General features: G+C 36.2%; 1 protein-coding gene across 2 annotated transcripts in view; it reads right to left on the bottom strand.

The window, feature by feature from the left end:
* The window catches only part of LOC143230606 (uncharacterized), a 35663-nt gene that overhangs the window by 3728 nt on the left and 4966 nt on the right, over positions 1-26969 (bottom strand). The window contains exons 2-9 of one of the 2 annotated variants that reach the window (XM_076464452.1): positions 25320-25535; positions 19217-19306; positions 18376-18658; positions 16399-16469; positions 8751-8817; positions 3670-3777; positions 3246-3366; positions 445-2853 (exon numbers count right to left, since the gene is read on the bottom strand). In XM_076464452.1, coding sequence (XP_076320567.1) covers positions 445-2853; positions 3246-3366; positions 3670-3777; positions 8751-8817; positions 16399-16469; positions 18376-18658; positions 19217-19306; positions 25320-25535 — 3365 coding nt within the window. The remainder of the gene's footprint in view (positions 1-444; positions 2854-3245; positions 3367-3669; positions 3778-8750; positions 8818-16398; positions 16470-18375; positions 18659-19216; positions 19307-25319; positions 25536-26969) is intronic. The other variant, XM_076464453.1, reaches the window with a different exon arrangement.

Here is a 26969-nt window from a genome sequence, read left to right as displayed (position 1 = left end):
AGCTGTCTTTAAACTGAACGACAAAAACCAAAACTGTTCCACTCTTACTCTTAGGTGAGGCTGTAATAAAAATGTTAGACTGACAGCTCATGTTTTTTGCAAATGTTGATGCAAAACATTTGTCAACTTTGGGCAGTTTTTATTGAATACTTTGCACATGTAGTTTGTATTTTAAATCAAATGAGACTCCTAATTGTAGGTTGAGAAGATCTATGAGCATACCACATATGAAAGAAAAATGTGTGTTGACTACCACCTGTGCTATTACATAAAGATTCATAAAAGTCTCTGGAAGAATCAATTCTGTACCTTTGGCATAGTTCAGTAAGACTGCAAAAAAGTTTGAACAGAGGAAATTCAAAGTGTAATAAAATATATCATAGTTTTAATGTTTTTGTAATTCACTTGAAACATTTATATTATAACCAGCTGTATCAAACTTACCTCCAAAATTAATGTTCGGTTTTGCAGAAAAGTTAAAATTCGCTCCTTGTGAGACAGAAGAAAAGCTAAACCCACTTGGTGATTGGAAAGCATTCCCACTTCCAGTTCCAAACTGGAAAGAACCAGGTGTTGACTGCTGAATATTTGAGTGTCCAAAGGAAAGTGACTGATTAGGGCTTTGAACAAAGCCAAAATTAGTTTCAAGCTTGTTACTACTTGATCCAAAAGAGTTCTGATTCTGATTAGCTCCACCGAAAGCTGTGTTCTGTCCAGATGAGCCAGATCCATGTACTCCACTAGAGTTCTGAAACAAAGAACCCTGTCCAATACTGAATCCTCCAGTTGATAGATTGCTAAAAATCCCTTGAACTGGGGTTTGGTTGTTCTGACCAAACTTAACTTGTAGTGTAGAACTGTCAGGTGTAACTGTAGTTTCTTTAAATATCTGTGGGCTGGAAAAAAGACTAGGTTTTTGATTTTCATTGGAACTGGTGATGAGGGGACTGAATACAGATGGAGGATTGCTAAGACCTGTTGCAACATGCTGTGATGTTTTAGTATCTGGTTTTCCACTTTCACTAGACCCAAATGTAAAAGAAAATCCTTTTTCTTTATTAGTTGAACTAGCTGTTGATGAAGCCAAAGAAAATTTAAAGCCTCCTGATGGATTCTTTTCCAAGGGTGACTGCATAGAAGGGGCTGTTGAGCAACTTTCAAAATTAAATTTAAACCCTCCAACAGAACTCTCAGTTGCTGATGTGAAACTGGATGGTGCAGAAGAACCAAACTGAAACCCTCCAGAGCTTGTAGTTACTGGGGTAAAATTAGATGGTATAGAAGAACCAAACTGAAACCCTCCAACAGAACCCACAGTTGCTGGGGTAAAACTAGATGGTACAGAAGAACCAAACTGAAACCCTCCAACAGAGCTCGTCATTACTGGGGTAGTACTAGATGGTACAGTAGAACCAAACTGAAACCCTCCAACAGAGCTGGCAGTTGCTGGGGTAAAACTAGATGGTACAGGAGAACCAAACTGAAACCCTCCAACAGAGGTTGTCATTATTGAGGTAGAAGTAGATGGTAAAGAACCAAACTGAAACCCTCCAACAGAGCTTGTAGTTCCTGGGGTAGTACTAGATGGTAAAGAACCAAACTGAAACCCTCCAACAGAGCTTGTAGTTGCTGGGTTAGTACTAGATGGTAAAGAACCAAACTGAAACCCTCCAACAGAGCTTGTAGTTGCTGGGTTAGTACTAGATGGTAAAGAACCAAACTGAAACCCTCCAACAGAGCTTGTAGTTGCTGGGTTAGTACTAGATGGTAAAGAACCAAACTGAAACCCTCCAACAGAGCTTGTAGTTGCTGGGTTAGTACTAGATGGTAAAGGACCAAACTGAAACCCTCCAACAGAGCTTGTAGTTGCTGGATTAGTACTAGATGGCACAGAAGAACCAAACTGAAACCCTCCAGTAGAGCTTGTAGCCATAGGGGTAGTACTAGATGGTAAATTAGATCCAAACTGAAATCCTTCAATACAGCTTGTAGTTGCTGGGGTAAAACTAGTAAGGACAGCAGAACCAAAGTGAAACCCTCCAACAGAGCTTGTATTCACTGAGGCAGTACTAGACCGTACAGAAGGATCAACATTTAAACTTCCAACAGTACTAACTGAGGTTCTATCAGAAGGCAAGACAGAACCAAATTGTAACTCTCCAACAGTGCTTGTGACTATTGCTTTGGTACTTACAGAAGTTGAAGAACAAAACTGATTACTAACAGAGGTTGTTACTTTAACTGGAATAACATTATGAGGTTCAGAAGAACCAAACTGCAATTCTTTAGCAAGGCTTGTTTTTACTGGAGTTGCTTTAGAAGGTCCAGATGAGGCCAACTGAAATTCTGCAACAGAACTTGTAACTGTTGGTGAAGTAACACTAGAACTAAACTGCCGTCCTCCACTAAAACTTGAAGTTACCATGGTAGGATTTGTTGACAGTGTCTTAAAACTTGAAGTAACACTAATCAGTGTGGAAGGTGGCTGGTCTGTTGATGCAACACTTGGAGAGGAAGCGTTTGATGCACCTACTGCGAGTTCTGAGCTTGAGGTTACGACTGAAGGAGAAACAGAAATTGAAGAATTAGGCTTGGGAGCAGACAAAAGAAGCTTCCTGTCTCTTTCACAAAGAAACATGGGTATGGTTGTCAGTGTCCTTGTACTATGGTCTCCTTCCAACTTTGGTATATCCACAGAAGCTGTGTTACCATTCTTGAATGTTGTAAAAGAGGATTGAGTAGAGGTCTGTAAAGAGAGGCTTGAAGTAGTTGATGCTAGGCCTAATGGAGTTGTGTGCTCTGTAGAAAGTTCCACTGAACTGTCTAAAGTCTTCATTTGAGTTGACTGTACAGCTGTAAATAGAATGTTTTAATTAAAAACCTCTAGTTATTAGTAGGGTAACAATAATTGATTTAAAGAGAAAAGATGCACACGCTTCATTTTGGTAAAGTAATTTATGCCCACTATTTTATAATCGACACAACTGTTACCTACCATGATACAGAATGTAGGAAAACTTGCACTTTTTTATTGTTCAGTTCACAATTTAATCTCTATAGCATTAAAAAATTGTTTTTAAGCTAGTGTATGCTAGCTAACATTCATCACTTGAAAGGATAAATATTGAAAAATGCATAAAGTAAATTTTGTCCAAGAAAAAAACGTTCAATCAAAATGGATGTCAAATCAAGTCAGAGACCAATCTGACAAAGTTAGAACTCATTATACATGATAATAAACTCACTGTTTGTTGCTTTGAAGCTGCTCTTAATACCACTCAATAACTTCTGCAATCTCTTTTCTTCAATTTTTGAATCTCTTTCAAACTCTTCCAATGTGTGTAGATGTTCTGGCATTGGAGCAACCTACAAAGAAAATATCTTGTTTCAATATATTTCATTTGAATAAAGTACTAATTAGGTGAAATACAATAAAAGATGGTTCTAGAACATAAATTACATAAACTAAAAGTTCCAGAATGTTAAAAGTGAATACGATTTTACTGAAATATTTTGGATTAAACGCAAAGCTTCAAATTAATACCAAAGATGGAATAAACTGTCAGATAAATGAAATGAAATTTATTTTTTCACTGATGAAATCTGTTTGAGTTAATTTCTATCACTGTCATATATTTCTGAATAAAACCTTCCTGAACACATGTATACCTTAGTAGATGATGGTGATACATTAACATAGACTGCTGGCTGACGTCTTGATGTATGCCCTTCTTTGCTGCTGCCATGAAGGGGTACACACGTTTTCAGTTCTTCTCTCTTCAGAAAAAAAATTTATAATAAATATATTAATGTTAGTGCTTCAGAAAAATAGCAGGTTATAATATATACTATGTTAGATAAGCCTAACTTCTTTAAACCACATGGAAAATATAATGCACATTTGTGTGTGTGTTATTCTTATATCAAAGCCACATCGAGCTATCTGCTGTGTCCACTGAGGGGAATCGAACCCATGATTTTAGCATTGTGAATCAGTAGACTTACCACTGTCCCAACAGGGGACCTGTAATTTATTTTTATTATAAAGCAAATACCTAACCACAAGCAGGACTTAATTTATTACATGTCTTCGTATGTACCACTCTTTTACAGTTAACATCTTCACAATCAAAAACACATCTCAGATAGTCATCTCTACGTACAATAAAGCTGTTACGTTGTGCTACTGCTTTGAAGACTAAGAAGTTTCCACCTATACCCACATTAACACGTATTGTACCAGCTTATGATGTTAGGCTATTGTCCTTCACTGACAGTGGGGCAACACATCCTACACATACAGTAATCCCCATGAGTGCTGGCTTATTCTTTACGAAGTAAAATATATACATTGGAAGAGGGAAGTAATTGTGAAGAGAGGCAAGTACTATCAGAAATAGTTTAGGTAAGGAATATATTCAGAGATTTTTACTTTCTGTAGTTGGATGAAGACCTAGAATCCTACATCGAGCAGGGGTTAAAACGGGTCAAGTACAGACACAGAGATGAGCTCCTTTCTGATAACAAAGAGGAGTGGAGTGAAGAAGACAGCCTAATGGTTATCAAATCCATCTTAAGTAGTGCACACCCAACAGTGGTAAAACAAAAGTCTTCTGCATGATGCTAAAATGTCGCATGGGTGGATGGAATGCAAGATCACTCAGTCAGGGAGATATTTATATTGTAGGGGCATTCACACACACACTCATTGTGGTGCATGGGGAAGAAAAGCATTTCTTGTGAGAGTGACCTTTTGATGGGTTCCATCATCACTAGTATGTGTGTGTGGGTTGAAAAATGAAACAATACAGCAATTCACTGGAGCCTCCAAGACGACTAGAGAATGGCAACTGGAGGAAGACACAACTATTACAGTGGAACCCCTCTAAAGCAGCCACCTTCGAGACTGAGACAAACTGGCCTGATTAGAGGGGTTCCACTGTACATAAATAGGAATTATGTAAACAAAAAAAGGGACTGTGATTGAATGACTGTTTTCACAGGGTGGCCACTTAGAGGGGTTTCAATGTATTTGATGTACATAATGCAATAAAAATGTGACATCTACATCATTGCCTGAAATATCTCATTCAGCTGACATCAACAACGAGAGGAACCTAACTGAAGATTATCTGATAAGGTTTACAAGTGTTTTCTACCACAGAGAGCCATATGAATTCATGAACCCAACTGCTCAAAATGGAAGGTGGTAAGTCTCAAGAATCAAGAAGACTGGTCCTGTTGCAAGAAAAAATGATAATGACAACTGAAATGATAGTATGAATGAAATAATGCAAAATTTTCCAAACATAACACAGAAAACAGTTGGATTGAAAAAAAACAACAAAACATTAAAGAGAGATATTGAAGACATCCAATCACTATCTAGAGCAGCACAGGTGACTGGGAGATTGGGAAGAAAAACAGTTTTGAAATAAACTCGAACTATTCCTGTGATAAGGTATAAAGGAGGTTTTTTAAGATAAAAATGCCAGAGCAAAGTCTCCCGCACACAAAAAGAAAATATGCTTTTACAAACACAGAAGGTACCTGAAACAGATGGAGAAACATTTGAATGGAGAACAAGCGTAGGCTCAGACGAGGAGCATGACCAATGAAAAAAGCTTGTAAAAAGTCTTAATAACTGAAGAAAAAAATGTAGAATGGCTGGGGAAAAGATAAAAGGTTTCTGAAAAAGCCACCCAATGATCAGGATTCATAGAAAATGATAAGCTGCTATTGAAAAGATGAGGAAAAGTGAAAAATGAACCATCAGCAGTGTAACCATCCATCTCCATTGCTTAAAAGCAAGAATGAGCCAGAAAATGGGCTATGGTGCAAGAATATCCCTCCCATCTTGCATGGGTCTTAACAAATCTCCCATGTGAAGATGGTGTTTATATCTCATAGTGAAAGATGAATGTATGAGGTGCACATAAAAGGGTCCACCACAAGAAAAGAGGGTAACCAAACATCAGGATGAGCAGGAGTGGAAAATATGACTCAGGTGGCCAATCTCAGCAAAGGCCATTATGCATACAAGAAGGAACACTGGAAAAATAGTCAAACAGGAAAAAAGGCATAAATAAATAGACTGATTCAATTCTGGTGCAGAGCTGCAGCAGGATTGGCAACCAGAAAATAGGAAACTTGGAGTTGAGAGAAGTTGCAGAGGCATTAATGAGAGGAATCTCAAAGTAGAAAAAAATTCACAGAAACATACACAAGATGGAGAGACAACTTCATGATAAAGAGCTAGTTCAAGCACGACAGCTAACCAGCAACCACGTTCAAAGCTCCTACGATGCGACAGGTCTACAACCAAATGTGATGGTCATGGTTTTCGTACAAAAAATTGAAGAGCTATACAACAAATATCCAATTGCTTCCACATCAACTAATATAATACATGGTAATAGAGGTATCCTAATGGATCACCACATGATGAAACTGAAGAGTGTTGTGAGCTTAATGAACAGCCAACACTTCTACGATGTTAATATAAATGAACCACTCCTCTGAATACCATAATGAAAGTCTGAAAAAGTACTGAAAGATGGATATTTAGTGTTATGGAAGACTAATCATGCGAATGAGAGAGTGCGAGGTAAAGACTCCATAAACAACCAAGAGGAACAATGGATGAGTGAAACCAGAGTCTCCAAAAGCAATAGAATTCCTTGCATAAAGACAGTAGCAGACATGAGAGTTTTAGCAACCAGAAGGGTTTACATCTCAGGAACATTAAGGAAAAGGCCGAGTGAACTCGCCCTAAACCTGCATTGCATAAAAGACTCATAGGTGAAACAGATACTGGGATCAAATTGAGGTAGACTTAAGGAACTTGGCTAGCCAATCTAAATGAAATGTCAACCAAAAGAAGAGTAAGATCTCCAACACAGAAACTTCTTTGAACAGAGCAAAAAAGAGCAGGCTGTCCATACAGCAGTAGAAATAGAGACCTAAGAAATGCAACACATCTCAAACTCAAAAGTATGGCTACAGTACACCCACAGTCTTAAGGTATGTAAAGCAATACTTTTCTCATGCTTTTTTTTTTATTTTCACATTTTGCCTATCCAACACACAAAGTAATTTTCATTATAAGATTAAAAACATGTTTATGCATAAGAAAATTTGAAATTTGAATTTCAGATGTGAAACCTTTAAAAATTAAACACTGTACATTTAAACATATTTATTGTTTTTATTATATTAACCTTTCAACCACATCCTGTAAAATAATCACATTTAATTTATATATTTATTGTATAAATATGTACTAAATAACTACAAAGAAAGTAAAATCAGAGAAATTTTAATAAAAATTACTACATTATTTTTAGTTAAAAATAAGGTCATTTAAGAGCTTGGCACCACTTTATGAGAATGTACATCTTGAGCCTCATATAAAAGCTGGACAGTCACAGTAAACTTAGTATACTGATATGGTTCAATGTTGTGCTAATTAGTGCCTCTACCCTACTTGGTGCAGAAATGCAACTTCAAGATGCAAGTTTTATCTTACTTATCCCCAAATGGTAGTGTCTTATTTTCATTTTTTATTTTTTCATCTTTTTATGTTTATCTTATCTTTAACTTGGGAGAGCAGTCACCTACCCACAACTGTCTGCAGGCAGTGAAGGGTGATATAGACATGGGACGTTGTGGGCTTGAGCACCCACATCTTGCTCCCCTAATTTCTAATCTTCTTATATGAGACTAATGAATTGGAGGCTAAGACTGACAGACGATGTATCCCCACTGCAATGTGGGTCCTACTTCTGCAGTCATCTCCAAAACCTAGGACACATTTTATAATCCCATATTGTAACTTGTAACCTGCAGCATATTTTGTTTAATTTCAACGTTTTGTTTCTGGCTTAAAAATTTATGGTTACAATATACACAAGTTTAGTAACCAAGTTGTATTTGTGTCTAAAATATGAAATTTTGAACACACTAAACACTCAACTTACCGACACAAAGATTTGTCTCCTAAAGAAAGAGGATGCCAGTTATATTTGAAAACATCTGAGAAAATCACTAAGGGGACATTCTAAGGTTCTGACTGGTTATTGACATGTAATATATAGAAGTGTATATAAGGGCCCATTTCCAAAATGGAAAGATGTGAGCAGGATTACTGTGTTCAATTCAGTACAATAGTGACATCAAATAGAAAAAGACAGGTGGTTGCTATTTGATATCCTACCTTTCCAATGTCTGTAATTTGAGTTTCTAATTTGTACAAAATTACACTTTATATTTTGACATCTCAAACATCTAATTTGAACCAGTGCTGCATTCAACATACCATGTAAGTCACTAAAATCAATGTTTAAGTTTTTTTTTAAATTAAGAGATTAAATAATATATAACACAAAATTCAGAATTATGATCTACAATTTGATGCTAAGCTTAGTGACAAATTAATAAAATGGCAGTTGAGGAAAATTTTGAATGAGTAAATAAATGCACTGACATGACCTTTCACCTGTAACCTGTCTGGAAAGGGTTAATTAAACCAAACACCCCACTTCACATTTATTAGTGATATAATTAAAAAACAAATTAACCAAACTAAACATCTGTTAACACTATTACAGTAATGTTCAAAATAAATAAAAAAATGAAAATTAAAAACTTGGAAACAGGGACCATAAAAATTTACATGAGGAGGCAAGACAGGATATATTGTAGGGATTATTTACTCAAATTATAAGCACCTATATCAAGAAATAACTTACCTTTTCCACTTCATCTTTAGTAACATTTGTTGAGAAGAGCGGTATTGTTTCTTTTGCAGTCCCTTCACTAATAAACAATGTGTAGCATTATAAACAAATTTATACATTCTTTGATAACATCTTCCATTTAGAGACAAAGTACTGAAAGATATCTGTTGCCCAAAAATAATAATTAAATTACCTCACATACTAAAAATAAACCAGTTTCCACTTCTGATATGTCAGTTTTACACAACCAGTTAAATATTATAAATCATTCACCTTCTTTCATTAACAGAAGTCACAGCAATTAAGTCGTTGCCTACAGCTGTTCTAAATGTGCACAGGTGTTTCAAAAGCTGAACAGCACAAACAGCACGCTTGTATTCAACTGCTAGAGGCCATTCATACCATATATACAGATAATGAACAGTCACTGGGTTAATATTCCTTATCAGTGTGTGGCATGGGTAGATTTTTATCAGGGTATTATGGTTATTAATTATTTTATCAGTGTATGATGGTAATTATTTATCTTTATTAGTGCTCAAATGAAAGCACGATGGTGGGTAAAACAACACACGCAGTCTAGCTGTGAAGGTATTACCAATGCTACAAATGTAGCTACCAGTTTTGACTGACAATTTTGGTTTCATTCCTCTTAAATTGTAGTCGACTCTTTTTTAGCAGCACTTCTTTTCACACCTAAGGTGTTTTTTATTAAATATCTTGTCATTTTGTCGTTATACGCCAACAAACTGCAAACCTAGTTTACTTGGCCAAACCAATGCCATGTTTTCACATGTCCAAAAATTTGATAAATTTCAGCAGTTTTTGTTGGATAGCTTTGTACTTGTGGATTATATCAAACTGGAATTTTAACTGTAAGTTGAAAAAATCTACCGGTGTACCAAAATCTGAAAACAAATTAAAGTATGTTTTTTTTTCCCCATCAAATAATGTTTTTGTACTTCTAGTCCAAAGAAAAACAAATCTCGTGTATGTCATATAAAAGTCCAGTAAAACACATCCATTGAAAATTTGGACACTCCGAAATACAAAAGGTGTAAAAATACTAAATTATTATTGCTATTACTAACATAAAGTAGGTCCTTCATGCTGTTTTAATTAACCAATAAACTACTGTGTCTTCACTATATGGAACAAAATGAAAAGATGCAATTTATTGCAGTTTTTTTCTATTACCTTGAAAATTGCCCATGCAAGTCTTACAACTATAAAACATACCATAACTGTAGTAAAGACAGACATACATATCATGACAGAACATGTAGTGAAGAATAATGATAACAAATTGATAAAGAAACATTTCATTCATATGTACAGAACACAGACTATTATGTTACTTCCAGCCTGATAAACAAATGCATTTCATTGATATGTAGAGAACACAGATTTTCAGGTTCATACCAGTATGATAAAGACCCCATCAGACTGATGAAGGTAGAGTAGATAAAGGACAATACAGTACCAGACTGATGAAGACATACAACTGTTACAACTGTAGGAACAGTAGATAAAGAACAATACAGTACCAGACTGATGGTTGGTTGATGTTTTATGGCACAAAGCAGCTAGGCTATCTACACCAAACATCCATTAAAAAGTTAAAGTAAATTTAGTAAAATTCATAAAAGGAAATTAAGGTAAAACAAAACAAAGTTTCAAAAATCAAATAGCATTAAAACCAATGTTTACATCTAGTCAACAGCAGTAAGAGAAAAACTACAGTAATTCAAGTTGTAAAGGACTTTCTGTAGCCTGACTGTAATAATCATAACTCGCCAGAAAGACCAATAGGTAAGTACAAAAACCACCATCAGTCACCTGAAGTTGGCCTTTCTAGTCCTGGTTCCAAGTTATTTGATGTTATGGCCATTTTCAAAAAGTAATAAAAGTTTTAAAAGACTTGAAGCAATATTTTAATAATAACTCGCCAGGATGATTAAAGAGTAGTTCAAACAGCAGCGTTTGTCACCTGAAGTTGGCCTTTCCAATCCTGGTTGAGTGTTTTAACATTTTGGCCATTTTCTAATTTCAAATCAAACTAGATGGATGGACTGTGATTCTTAAAAGGGAATCTCATTAAAAAAGGTCTAACGTAAAAATTAAAAAAATTAAATGGCACGAAAACGACTGATGGCCTTTAAAAAACTAAAAACATTTCCAAGGTGAACGGTGTCACCATCACCAATAACATTAGACAATGTCAGAACATGTTTAAAATAATGCCATCATTGAGAGTCACAACAACAGCAAGAAAGTAATATGTGGCTTATTGTGACCTGAGTGTTACACAGACTACATACACATTGGTGCATCAGTTGAAGATAAAAGAAGAAGATGAGTTAAAAAACTGTGACCAATGCGTTGTCTAGTTAGAACAACTCCCTCTTTCCGATCCTTACAGAAGCAAGACAGCCAAAGTCCAATACAGGGTTTTATTTGGAAAAGTTTGGTTTCATGTTGCTCACTCCAAGTTGACTGCTAGATGGCACAGTGGCGAGCATTGAATACAGGACCATATTCCATGTATGGAACAGACACAACAGTGATAGTGCCAGAGCAGACAGATTTAACTGCAGTGTTGGCGTGCTCATTCCTGCGAATACCAACGTGGCCCGGTGACCAGAAAAACTGGATAGAATTAGATGTTAAAGGGAAATAGGCCAGTCAGTTTTGAATATTGGCAAGAACAGAGTGTGAACTGACATCAAGAGATTCCAGGGCCAGTAGAGAACTAAGCGAGTCAGTATAAATAGTACTGTTTGAGTACTGCTTAGCTTCTATGTAATCCAGGGCAGGAAAAATGGCATACAGTTCAGCAGTGAACACAGAAACTGTAGAGGGAATTCTGCATGCAACCACCAAACCACAACAGAGCCCAGAGAGTCACCTGATTTTGAACTATTTGTATAAATAGGAAAGGAACAATGGTTCGAAAAATGTTCAGCAAAAAACAGACAGTATTTCCAATCAAGAGTGTTTAATTTTCTCAGATGACTTAATGATAGGTCACATTTGGGGACTGCAAGAAGCCATGGTGGGATGGGCTAACCAGTGGAAACAGCAATATTATCCTAGGACAGACCCAATTCATCCAACTGCACCTGAATACAAAGGCCAAAAGGAGCAATGGCAGGTCATCTGTTCTGAAAACGTATGGCCCACTGAGAAAGGAATGAAGTTTCGAAGCATCTAGTAAAAACAGCGGCAGAGGTGCAAAGAAGGTCCATGAGACTTTATGTAGAAAAGAATGGGAAAGTGTTGAACCCACGTGAACATGGAATCTCCTGTCCATTAAAAACTTAATAAAAATGGGCAAATGGCCATATAACTCATATGTGTGTGTGTGTGTGTGTGTGTGTGTGTGTGTGTGGTCTCAAAATGCCATACCTCGATGTTGTATTATAAGCCTTCTCAATGTCAAAGAATACTGATACAAGATGTTGTCCTTTGAAAAAGGCTTCTCTGATTGATGTTTCAAGTCGAATCAAGTGGTCCACAGTGGAATGCTGTCTTTGGAACTCACACTGGGTGGGCAAGAGGAGGAGGTTGTGTGATTCGAGGAACCAAAGAAGACAGGCATTAACCATCCTCTCCAAGGTCTTGCAAAGACAGCTCGTCAAAGAAATTGGACAGTAATTTGAAGTAATCCTGGGATCTTTCCCAGGCTTAGAGAAAAGTAGGACAATAGCCTGGTATAAGGCATCAGGAAAAATGTTCTTCTGCCAGATCTGGTTAAACACAAATTAGAAGAATAGCAAGAAAAGCAGGAGATAGATGGTGCAGTATTTCATAGTGTACATCATCAGGTCCAACCAATGTACTGCCAGACCAATGAAGGGCCAGTTTGAGTTCCACCAGTGTAAAGGGAAAATTTTTGTCATGGAGACAATCAGCTCAAAAGGAAAGGGGTGATCACTCTGCCCGAGTCTTGATGGCTAAGAAGGTGGAGGAAGAAGCAGAAGTGCTAGAGACCCAGCAAAAGCTTTCACCTAGAGTATCAGTGATGTTTCAGGTATTAGCTACTTCTTGGCCATCAGAGAGCAAGATCGAGAGGGACTGAATTACATTGTACATTGACATTTCAAATCTTGTCCCATATGACTCTGGAACTGGTGTTAGAAGATATACCAGTTGTGAACTTAATCCAAGATTCCTTCTGACTTTGACATCTTACCCACCAAGCATGTGCACAGGCCTGCTGGAAAGTGATGCAGTTCAAGGATGTGGGATATCTACGAAAAGTATCCCAGGCCCATTTTCGAGCCTTCCATGCCATGTGGCAGGGAGGATTCCACCATGGACGAGGATATTGTGGGAAACGTGTCGAGGTTTTAGGAATACATTAAGCAGCTGCTTGTACAATACAGTCAGTTACTACTGCCATGGAGTGGTCTAGTGATGGCAGGATCAAGCTCTGCGAGAGCAATGAAAGAGGGCGAGTTTGTGTGATCCAGCTACCACCAGAGCACACAAGTAGGATGGCATCGACCACAGCCAGTCTCTCATAAAATTATAGAAAAATGATCACTACCTTGTGGATTATTATCAACCTTCCATGAAAAATGGGAAAATAGTGAAGGGGAGCAAACAGAGATCAATAGCAGTAAAGGACTGACTAGGTGCATGAAAATAAGTAGAACCACCACTATTGAAAAGAAAAATGTTGTGATCAGTGAGCATACACTCCATGGAGTGACCTTTCCTATCAATATCAGAACTTCCCCAAAGGACTGAACCCCCAAGACTAAAAAGAGAGACAGCAACTGTTCAATGAGAACATCATGGCCTGATTGATCATATGTCTCTCCAGGCAACAGGGAGAGAGAACAAACAGTAATGGTACAACCCGAGAAAACATGGATGGCTACGACCTCCAAGAGTGTGTCGAGTGGCAAAGTCAGGGTGGGCACATGCTGATCAACCAACAGTGCCACCCCTCCATGCACTCGTCCAACACACAGCCTGTCATTTCTGTACAAAGAAAACTGCCAAATGGTGACTGCATCAGCAGGTTTCAAAAATGTTTCCTGTAAGAAAAGACATACAAGACGGTAAAAAACAATCAGTGTTTTCATGTCTGAGATTAGAACATAAACCTCAACAGTTCCGTTGTATCAGGGTGGCCATTTTTATTCACATGTGGGTAAATTGGATGGAGAACACTTGTGGTCATAAACAGAAGGACCCTTCAATAAGGAAAGTCTATCGGCCTCCATAGATCCTGCCCTGGGTTGATTGGGCAGGTCTTTGCTGTTTGAAGAGGATTCAGTGAATGAGGACTTGAACGAATGATCGTTTTGCATCTAGGGGTGGGAGAAGAAGATGTACCTGAGGAAATGCTTGTACCCAGAACTAAAGGAAGTGGATCTTGGGATTTGTTAAAATGTATGTGAGGGACAGAGATGGGTGTTGAAGTTGATTCATCTACTTTATAACCATGGCGGTCAAAACACTTTATCTGTTTTGAGAACGATTCTGTTGGAGGCACAGAGGAATCTGTTTGCACTCCCACTGTAGTAGTGGAATGAAGTGCAGCAGCATACGTCCGAGATGAAGTGGTGGACAGCAACTTTCGAGCCTCAGGATAAGTAATGTTACAAGTAGTTTTCAAACACTGTACCTCTTTTTCCTCCATCCATTCAGGGCAAGAACAAAAGTAGGACAGGCAAGAGCTATTGCAATTGATGCAATGAGGGTCTGTTTCACACTCGTAGGCATCATGATCCTTGCCACCAAATGAACACACGTCAAGGAACCATGACATGACGTCTTGGAGTGACCGAACCGCTAACACTGGAAACATCAGAGGATTTGAAATGTATGGCTGGACCCTGCAATTAAGATAACCTGCCTTGATGGTGGCAGGTGGACGTGGTGATGTAAATGTCAGAATGAGAATACTGGTTGGCATCACAATTCCATCTTTGCAAGCGGAGATATGCTTCACTGCAGAAACTCCTTGACTAGAGAAACCAGCAAGAAACCTCAAAGGCATATCCCCAATTGCCTTGAATGCATGAGGAGTTTACTGTGTTTAGATGTGAATGTTTCCACCAATATTTCACCAGATTGAAGCTTCTCTACTGACTTTGGAGAACCAGCAAGTCTCTCTAGTCCCTTCTGAATGAAAAAGGGAGACATTTGCCCTAAAGGTGTGTCTGAAAGAGAATGTGGTATCAGAAAACGAGGTACAGGTGTTACAGATGTTGAAGATTGCTGCTCAGAATCTTCTAGATGTCGACATTTAACTATGGACTGTTTTTTCACTATTTAAGTTTTTATTTGGGATATCCATAATAAAAAAAAGGAAATTTCAGTGCCCACTAACCCCACCCACCATGGAGCCCTTCAAGGGGATGCACTACAATGTCAAGCAAGGGACACTGAAGCAATGACAGGGTTTTGTGAGCACTATACACAAACACCAGCATCAGGTACAATGTCCATAACACCTGTTGAGAACATCCAACACTGGTACTTGGTTGACCCTAGCCCAAGTGGGCCAGCAGACTGACCCAAGGGGGGCCACCCCAAGGCCACCCATTTACAGGAATTCAAGGCCAAAGTGGTGTGTTAGGGTTCGACCCCTTAATCACCAGAATCCTCTCCTCCCCTTCACAGGTCACCACACACGTGGGTGGATGTTTCGATCCCAGAGAAGGTAAACTGAAAGAACAGAACCTTCCCTGGGAGGTCCCCTCACCACATACAGGAATCCACACCAAGGGGACCAGACTGATGAAGACACACAACTGTTATAGTTGTAGGTACAGTAGATAGAGAACAATACAGTACCAGACTGATGAAGACATACAACTTTTATAGCTGTAGATACAGCAGAAAAAGAGCACGAGGAAGGATGTGCATTAATGCCTCCATCAAACAGAATATAACTGCATAATATCAGAACCAGACCAGGGAAACATTTCAGAAAAACGTTTTTAACCTGTAACAATCAAACAGCAAATCCTACGCTGACATATTATAAGGCACACAAAATTTAGTTTGCTAATACTAGACAATCCTTCAATTGTTCATAATTTTAATGTACACTAAAAGTTTTAATATGTTAATAAAGTAATGCCAAACTGTTTACTTACTTTAGATAAAGTTGAGTAAAAGTGGTACCAAATAATTTACTGAAAATTCCAGGTAAAATATTTCAGTGATGCTATATATATATATATAAAGAAAGAAAGAAGAAGAAGAGCTATCTGCACATAGTTATCTTTAATTTTAAACTGACACACACTGAATAATCAATAACTCTTTACTACCTGTTTAGATACTCTTTGACCAAATTGTGGGTCATGATTGTCACACTTATACTGCATTCACAACCTCAAAAACTGTTAAATGTGTTTTCAAAGTAGCATGAAGTAAACAATATATCCTCAGATTTAGTCTGAGCATGTTAAAAACCAGCTGTGCTGCACAGTGTGAACTTAACACCTAATTCAATAAACTTCTTTGATGCATCAATCAGAAATCTTGACAAGAACTACAAGTAACTTAAAGTCTATCTGTCAGTTTCTCACAGCAATAAACATAAAGCCCAGAGGCAAAAGATTATACAAAAATGTTTAAATATCTTACTAACAATCTGACAAGTTGTATTTGGTTATCAAAGAAAACATACCTAATTTGGGGCTCGGTAGTTTTCAGTGGAGAAGATAATTCTTCCAGCTTTCTTGTTAAGGATGATTCATTCTGAAAGTTATTACACTTAATATAGTGGAATTTTATGGTATTGATATAGTAATTTATTACATTTTGGTTATTCAGCTGTATGTGTGTATATATATATAAAACATTTTAGTTCATATTTTCCATGTGTGAAATTTTGAAAGGCTCAGCAACCTATGTCCAACAGCAACTGTGTTCAAAATTGTAGTTAGAAGAGATAACGGTTTGCTTTAGTTCTTTATTGTTCTACATTTTAAGAAAAATGAATTTAATAACTTATTTCTAAATAGTAATCTATATACATATATATTATCTATAATAACTTAAATGTGACTATATAATATAAAACACTAGCCTACCAGAATGCAGCCAAGACAGAGTCACTTTGTAAAGACTAAAAGTCAGCTTTAAGTTATTTGATATGGTAAATTGAGTGCACATACACCTCATCAATGCATGTTATGTAATGTTAGCTAGATACTACTGGAAGGTTATTATAATATAATAAAGTGTGTGTGTGTGTGTGTGTGTGTGTGTGTGTGTATAAAATGAGACTTAAGCTATTTAAACATTTGTATGTTCATGTTACAATTTGTAGCTATTTTAGCATGAAACAAAGCATAATTTACATATATTTATTAATTTTTATGATGGTTATGAGGTCAGTCAAATAGACCAATCCCACTTAGGGTTGATAAAATATACATTCTCACTGAAAACAAAATATCTGAAATGTAATTAGGAGGTTTTAGAGATTACACAAATAATACCCGAGATTTTTGGGATGAAGAATAGATTTTTTAATCAACACGAAACCACTTTGCACTTGGACTAGTAATAAAACAGGCTTGATATTTTCACAAACAAATCTGTGATAAAAATACTTCGTTAAAAAATCTGATTTTTGTTTGTAATCTTTATCAAACGTCTCCCATATTTTGTGAATATACACACACACTGCATCAAATTTTACAGTATAAATACTTAATATGTGCAAATATGTATACACACTTGTGTATATTAATATTAGGGTTAACACTAGATTACAAAGACTTCATGTCACAGTGGTTATAGTTCTCAACTATGAGGAAGACTAGTTCAAATCTTAATCAGTTCTGGTTTTTATGTTAATTTTTATCATAATATTAATTTATACATTTATTATCATATTCAGAATAAGTTCATATAACAATTGGACAATTATACATCAAGTCAGATATCTTTTCAACCCAACAGATGGCACTTCAATAGACTTTTATTCATGTTCTTTGCCTTAGGTAAAACTTTTAAGCATTTTTTTAAGGAAAGATATACCTCAGTGTCACTGCCATCATGATTGATAACTCAAAGTTAAACATCTGACTACAAAGGAATAATTATTCAACAACTAGTTTTTCAGCATAGTTCAATCTGTAAGACTATCATAGAATAAATTTAAACAATATAAATATGTACCCAACTCAAAATTTCAATGAAAAACAATTTCTGGAAGATTATCAAATACACAAAATGCTGTAAAAAAGTAGATAAATGAAAGATATTATTTATACATATAGTGTTACAATAATAATTAATTTTTAGAAAACATGTTCATGAAACATTTACTTAAATTTAATTTTCAGAAGGAAAATTAATTAACATCCACCACCATATGATAAGAATTCAACTAGGATATATATGGCTTTGTTTAATATTACCTTTTAAACTTAAGGTTTTAAGCAATAAAGAAACAATTTAAGTATATTTTGAAGAGAATTCCTTACCAATTTTATTGTATGTATTATATTATGATATAACAAATACTTTTGTATCTCAGTACATGGTCATAACTTCCTGATAAAACTGAAACACAATATCAAGCAACAAAAAAAGACATTTTTCTTTTACTTGAGTTGTCATAAAATAAAGAAATTTAACATTATTTACTCACTACGTTTCGTTGAGATATATGTCTACTAGAACTGTAGGAGCTGAAGATAGAATTATTCTTTCTTTTTTTCGTGGTTAATAGCTGGTTAACATCTGGAGTTACAGGTCGTTTTGTGGATGAGGTTTCATCCTGTACGTGACATGTTGTTGTATTCTCATTCTGTGTTTGGATATCAACCAATGCTTCTTTAACTGTGCCTGTAATACTGGAATTGCTGTCTCTCCTCCGTCGCTTCATGTCTTCCACAAACTCGCTTCTTTCTCTTCCCTTCAAAGACCTTTTCCTATAGTTTTCAGACGAAATTTATGGAAACGTAGTTTATAACATGCACACACATTCAGACACAATATTTATGCTTACAGAAGTTCATAAACCTTTCAAATATTGTATATCAGCAACAAAGTAGCTACAGTTCTACATGTGGACCAATTTTATATGTAGCCTGTTAGTGTATGAACCAAAACCAGTAACAGCAAAACAAATAAGAAAATGAAGTTATATCCACCAGAATCAAACAAGCTGAGTGTATCATGTGACACATTCCTAGATTTACCCACTTAGTAGGGTCACATTAATTTCCCTAAATGCATCCAAGTAGTAGGATCATGTTAGATTTTTCTTGATTTGCCCAAATGCAAGGAACCCTTCACTTTTTAAAAGCTTTACAAAAGGCAAGATAATATTGTAAAAACTAATGTGAGTACAACATACACTAACACTTTTATGGAATTACAGGCCTAATTTTATTTTTAAAAATGCCATTTCATTCTTTTTGAAAGTGCACAGTATGATAGAAAAGCTTAAGAAAAAAAACCTAATGACAGCTATTTTCCATACTTACCTGCTTTCCCGTAAGGCAGCAACAATAACTTTGGCATCACATGGGCTAGATGGAGACTTCTCAGGTGGTTTGGCATAAATAAAATTCCACCTGCAATCAAACCAAATATTTCAAGTGAACACAATACACAATCATGTTGACAAAAAAAACTGAACTTTGGAAAATAAATAAAATATCAAATTATAATGTCACTTCAGTATATAAGTGTAAACATTAACAGTGAGAGCACAGTACTGGTATACATCATGTAACACCTAACAAGTACCACTAGAGTTTTACCTTAAATCTTAAATATCACACTGAGTATTGGTACAAGCCCTCTTACAAATTGTTTATACTGTAGATTTGGAATGTATGCGTTACTAATTTCCTCAAGACAAAAGATAACATTTTGTTACACTGAAAATATTTATCCACCAATAAGTGCTCACTTCTGCCCTCTAAACCTTGCTCAGTAGACCCTTCTATACACTCCACCAGTTTAACATCACCATTGAACATGTAGATATCATGTGACTAATCTCTACTGTTCCACCTATATTGTCACAGCTCCCTTCATTATTTCTGCTCAATTCTCACTCTTGATATCTCATCATTTCCAAAAAAAAGAAGTTAGTGGGGAGGAAAGGTGAGCATTCAGTGTAAAAAAATGTTAGCTTTCAACATGATCTCACCTCTCTTCACACAAAGCTAGAATCCCACAATGCAAGAGTGAAGGTACTCAACATTGAAACAACATGGAACATTACTGCCCAGAATGACCAGATGTGCTACAAAATGAAACTGAAGCACCCGTTAAGTACCTCACTATATCAGTAACAGGTATGCTCTTTACCCTTGAAGTAGGAAATTAACCATATATATGCAGAAAAAAAGGAAGTGCACTTTGTTCAGAGAGATGCAATCCACAGTAAAATGTAAACTGAATGAACAATGTAGATATCCAAGCTCAACATTAGGATACTGTCAATCAAAACAAAAACAAATATAGTGGCATGTGAACTGCTATATATACTTATCAACCCCAATTGTAAGTAAACAGTATGTCATACGTTAATCAACTGAAATTGAGAAGAAATCAGCAGCTGGCCAAAACTCCACAAATTCTCAAGTCACTGTAGGAGCAACAATTACAACAAACAGAACCTGACATTACAGAATCGTGGCACTGCCTCAATTAAACTACAAGAACAAGGTAATATCTGTGACCAGTATTACAATCATTATTCACCCAACCATAAGTGCTTGGAAGAGACAACCTGCAACCAAAATTACAAGATGGACATGAAACATTAGCTCAACCATAAAAACAGTGTACATGCATTACATGGCAGACAAAATCAACTGTATGAGTAGAGAAAGAACTTCCTGTAACTGTAACTCAAAGAAAGGTCACACACAGCGATGGTAATAAACCATGGTGGGGTTGGCTTACTAGTGGAGACAGCAACATCATCCATGGACAACAAACTCTATTCAGCCAGCTACAACTGAACACAAAGGCCAAGAGGAACAATGACAGACTGTCTATTCTGAAAAAGCCTGGTCCACTTAGGAAGAAAGACACAACCCCAAGTGGGATGCTGTGATAAGGATCAAAGTTTTGAAGCATATAGTAAAGATTGCAAGTATCAGAGGTGAAGAGGATGTCCGAGAGACTCTGTGTACAAACTCTGGACTTGAGAAGTGTAGAAAACCCCCTATGCAGAGCCAAAGCCCAAGATGGTGAATGGGGTCCAACATCTTCAAGGCCAATGTTCTGGCAGAACCACAGACCAGAGACTCATAGTCTAGTTTGATTCAAATGAGGGCAAGATAGATCTTTAGCTTAAAACATTGATCTGCTCTCAAAGAGGTGGAAGAGAGGACACAGAGGATGTTCAATGCCCTCGTACACTTGACATATAACTGCTTGATGTGTGAAAGATCAGCTAACAATCAAAGATAAGTCCCAAGAACTTTATCTCAGGGATGAATGAAGAACATCACCAACACAGAGCAAACTTGGGATCAGAATCAACATCCCACTGGTGGCAAAAGTGCATACTAACAATATTTCAAGGGGGGGGGGGTAAAACCATTTGCTGTGGTCTACTTCAACAAATGACTGAGGGCAGTCTAAAGCTGCAGCTCAATAAACCTCATTCTCAATGCCTAACACAAGATGTGAAAGTCGTCAACCATTTCCAACAACAAGAGGAAGTTGTGCAATGACGACAATCTTCACACCGAAGAGCGTGACACTCGAGACACCTCCTAAAGGGACTCCAAGTTCCTGTGGAAAAGAACAGTAAAACCATCGAGTCCACACAGACTTAGAATCGCCAGTCAATAAAATTTTTGGAGGAAAGTGATAAATGGCCACACAACCCATGAGTAGAGGTTTCACAAGATGTTATCACTTGAGAAAGGCTTCTCTGATTGATGTTTAAGTCAAATTAGGTGATTTATGATGGATCACTGTTATTGGAACCCACAATGAATGGGCATGAGGATGCTGTATGATTTGCGGAACCAAATATGATGAGCAATAACCATCCTCTCCAAGACCTTACAGAGATAGCTCACAAAATTAACAAGAACAATAGTTAGAAGGGATCTTCAGGTCCTTCACAAGCTTAGATAAAGGTAGGACAATAGTCCAATGCCAAGTATAAGGAAAAACATTCTCCTTCCAGATCCAGTTAAAAATAACCAAAAGAACAGCAACAGAGGCAGGAGATATGTGGCACAACAGCTGGTAGATCCAACTGATGTACTGCTGATGAAGAGCAAGCTTGAGTTCTACTAGTGTAAAGGGGTGATCAACCCAAAGGGAAAGAGGCATTATCACTCTTTCCAAGAAGGTGGAGGATGAAATTCAAGTGCTAGATGTACAAGAAAAGCTTTCCCCAAGAGTACCAGTGATGCTCCAGGCATCAGCAACTTTCTGGCCATCATAAAGCAAAATCAAGAAAAGGAGGATCAAGAGGCATAGACCATGGCTGTCTCCCTCAAAATGATAACTGCCCAGTGGGTCACTGTCAACCCCACAAAAAAAGTGAAGAGAAGCAGATAAATATTAATAGCTTTACAGAATGACCCCTCCCATCAATATCAGTCCTACCCCAGAAGGGATTATGTCCATTATTAAAGTTCCCATGATTAAAAAAGAGAGATGGCAACTGTTCAATGAAAGCATCAAGGAATGATTAATCACTGGTCTCTCTCAGAAATGCCTTGGCTGGAGAAACCAGTGAAGATCTCTGACTTGAAAAAAATTCTTTAAATCCCTCTCAACAATAACTCCTCTAGTGGAGCTTGCTGAATAACCCTGATGGGAGTTTGGTGTGTTGTAGTGTAGAGGTTTCCATCAAAATTTCTCCACAGCACAACTTTCCTGACTGACTTGGAAGAGCCAGCAAACCATTCTAATCCCTTCTGAATGAAAAAGGGGAGACATCTGCCCTAAGAATTTCTTAGACAATTAATGAAAAAATGAGAAATCAAGGTGTAATGGTGACTGTGCAACAGTCGTCCACGTGTGATATTTCCCAATTAACTGATCTTTTTCTTCAGTTTTTATTACTTTTTCTTCCATGGACTGGAGTATCCACAGTAAATAGAATGAATTTCAGTACCCACTGACCCCACCCACCAATGAGGAAATGCCATACAATGCCAAAAAAGGGCACTACAGCAACACCAGGGTTTTGTAAGTACTATATCTAACCAACCAACATCACACACAATGTCTACAACACTGGTACTCAGTTGACCCTAGCCCAACAGGACTAGCAGACTGACCATGGGGGGACACATGTCAACAGGAATTCAAGGCCAAAGTGGTGTGTCAGAGTTAGACCCATCAACCACCAGGATCCTCTTCTCCCTTTCACAAGTTGCCATACACAGAGAACATGAGTGGATGTTCAGATCCTAGAGGTGGTAAACTGAAAGTATAGAACCTTCTCTGGCAGGTCCCTTAACCACATACAGGAATCCACCTCAAGAAACAACTGCAAAATGACTAAAATTACCTAGAAAACAAAGTAATACACAATATCTAAATTACAATTAATTTGGATGACAAAGAACACATACCTAACCTACCAAAGTCCGAGCATCAATAACGTGATTTACATATTTCACCTGTTTGTAAAGAAAGATAAAGTCATGCAATTGGCATCCGAGCTATATCTACCACAAATACATCCATCGTGGGTGAAGTGTACAAGATGAAATGTTCCTAAGAATCCACTATTAGTATTATGAAGAGTGTAAGAGAAGAACAAATATCCACCAAAGTGAGCAATGTGGCAGCATGGCAACTAGACCAGGTAAGAAAAGAAGCCAACATCTCTAGCATATGGGAAAACCAGAATATTCATCTATCAACATGATTAATTAGTTGTAAAAGAAAAATAGAATCATGGGACACCTGAGGAGGTGTAGAGCTTGACAGACCAAAATTGGGTGCTGGAAAAAGACAGCCCAAATAACTTTTGACTTGATTGTTTTCTTCCTAAAACAACATTGTCAAGGAGAAACTGTCTGCCAAACAAACAAATTTAGCCCCACCACACAAATTAAGGTCTGTATTTTTCTGCATAGCTTAGAACTGAGCAGGAATGGCAGAGGGAGCTAGATGCATCAACATACGTGACACACTACTGTTGGTGGAGAATACTCACATGTACTTATTCAATAGTGACACAAAACTGGTATGCTAAGCGTGAAAATGCTTCTAGCAATGCTTTAATGGCAGAAGATTGAGATAGCTTTGTGAGAGAAAACAAGACTATGGGAATAACAAGTTATCCAATTCCACCATTACCCAAGTACTTAAAGTTGAGATCTCCACTATTGGCATGCAGGTAAGAACTCAAATTATCAATACTGACAAGCTGGAATATAAAAATAAGAATCTATCTTTTCTATTTGCTGAGGTATCACTCATGTACTGAATCAAATACAGTATTTATATACAATTACTTCTATATATTACATATGAATAACCAATCAAAAGTTCAGAAAGTACCCGCAGTGACTTTTCTTAACCATTTTCATGCACAATAGCATCATCTCTTTCTCTTGAGACAAACATTTGTGCTGGTAAGTTGAGTCTTAAGCCTGCCAAAACTAACTTTCTTTTAGACCCAAATACAGCTAAGTTACTAAACCTGATATATATTAATGGAACTCTATAATAATGATATTAATATACGATTTGTGGTTATTCAAATGTATATACAAAACATTTAAAAAATTATTTTGTTTCATATCCTTTGTGTGCAAACTGTCTCATGGCTTAATAAGCTATGAGAAGCAGTAACTGAGTACAAAGTTGTGTGTGTGTGTGTGTGTGTGTTTTCTTATAGCAAAGCCACAACAAGCTATCTGCTGAGCTCACTGAGGGAAATCGAACTCCTGATTTTAGCATCATAAATCCATAGACTTATTGCTGTACTTGCGAGGAGGGGGCATAACCAAGTACATAGGTCATAATAAGAAGAGAACTATTTGATTAAACTTCATTTACTGTTTTAGGTTTTAAGAAAAATAATTGGAAGAATATTTTGTAAACAGTAATAATCTAAACACATATATATAATGTAAAATAATTGAACCATTGTTGTATTTTACATACTAGGCCATTAAAACACAGTTAAGACAGGTTACTTTGTAAAGACTGAAAGTCAACTTTATATTACTGAACATGTAATATAAACATATTACCACATCATTGTAACTTCTGTAAGTTTAGCCAGGCATAAATACATCATATAAATTACAAATGGTTAAGCTACCGCAAATGAGTGTAACTTGCACAGGTTACTTTGTAAAGACTGAAAGTCAACTTTATATTACTGAACATGTAATATAAACATATTACCACATCATTGTAACTTCTGTAAGTTTAGCCAGGCATAAATACATCATATAAATTACAAATGGTTAAGCTACCGCAAATGAGTGTAACTTGCATGTCTTAAAATCTCAAAATTCTTGAGAAAATGTGTTTTTCACAAAATATTATTTTGTTTGTGGGAAAATTACAATAATTTTTTTCTTTGTGTTGCTATTTGTAAGTTAGCTAACACATTCTTATATGACTTCATACCTAGAACTTGACTTCTTCAGGACATCTGGAAGAGTAATCTTCACTGTTACAGGATTACTGGGACATTTTTTACTTAGTGTGGATCTTTCCGTTTTCTGAAAATTCACTGTGGGGTACAGACCAACTGAATCATACAGATCTTGATTAAGTGGGTACCGTTTCTTGGCTGACAAAAATATTTGCCGTCGCTTTGATGCCGTTTCAAATGGACTCCTGCTGACAAAATGATTAACAATTAAAAATAAAGAATGATCACAGTAAGTATTCTTATTAACCAATAAACAGCAATAATTTATACATTAAATAACAATGTGACATAGGTTTAGACACTTTCAGCGGAAAATATGGCTCAGTTGAAAATCATTTATTACACATGGTAGTTAAATACATTTTCACATGAAATCAATTTTGCTAGCAGTTTTTTTTAATTAATCTAAAATAATTATTTCAAACACACAAACACACACACACACATATATATAAACACTAATAATTATTTCTTCCTGCACAGAACCCAATGTATGAAACACTATGACTAAATCAGTAAAGCTACAATTTAAACCTAGTGTTACATCTGTTAATTCTGTAATATTTATATTTGTATGGCAAACCAAGAGAAATGATTAACAAAGGTTTAGACACTAGTATATTGAATGAAGTGATCATTTCACAGCTCACATAGTATCAAACACAAGAACTAAATAAAGTAAAACAAAAACTTAATAGAAAATACTTTTTAAAGCTGAAAGAAAATGAAAGATGTCATAGATTACTGTCTTCAACCCCCCCTTTTGTAAAATCAGTTTCATGGACCTTTTTGTCATTTACACAAGTTTCTATCTAATCATAATGAACTGAAATATTAATCTGATACTGACAATGGGAAGAACTTGTTTCTTTTCAAAGCAACGCCAGTCTAAATAAACAATTTCACTTTACCATCTGTACGTAAATAGTTGATCATATGTTTTCTCAATACTCATTCCATGCTAAATTGTAAACTGATTATCTGGTAGCAAATACAAATATGAAAGATGATAGAAATATAGGCTAACAAGCCAGACTCTTAAAAATGTATAGTTTCATTTCATATTGAATATTGCTTGAAACTTGGTTACAGTTTATACACTATAAGTAAGCTTCAAAGTGTTTTATTATCAAATGTATCTTTCAATAATCTATGAAGTTTGGGGTTTTTCTTTCTTGTTTGCTTTCATAACTTTTCATGTCAAAGTTTTATTATATTATAAGTAGATTATATTAATGAGTTAGATATTTTAATGTCTGTTGTTTTTTTGACAAAGCTCAGACTTAGCATTTCAAAGTGAGAGCATGTTTGGTTTGATTTATGAAATTTCTAATATTCTTTTAAAATTCCTGGTACTAATATTTCAGGTTTTCTTAGCAGAATAGAATAAAATAATTACTATAACACTACAAATATTTTAATCAGAAAAAAGAAAAAAAGATGTGAAAAACACTTGAAAAATACACTTAAGATATTGTTTTGTTAGCAATGTTAGTTTTCAAACTACAGATGAACTTTTAAAAAAATCCATTACACCAAAAACAAGTATCGAAATACTTTAAGGCTATATGATTTCTTAAAGGAATGCTGGAACAGATTTAATATCACTAACAAAAGAAAAT

This window comes from Tachypleus tridentatus, chromosome 10, assembly GCF_004210375.1.
Source record: "Tachypleus tridentatus isolate NWPU-2018 chromosome 10, ASM421037v1, whole genome shotgun sequence".
In the NCBI taxonomy this organism is placed as follows: Eukaryota; Metazoa; Arthropoda; class Merostomata; order Xiphosura; family Limulidae; genus Tachypleus; species Tachypleus tridentatus.
Note: the sequence above shows the minus strand (reverse complement) of the source record. Positions and strands in the feature narration are given on the sequence as shown.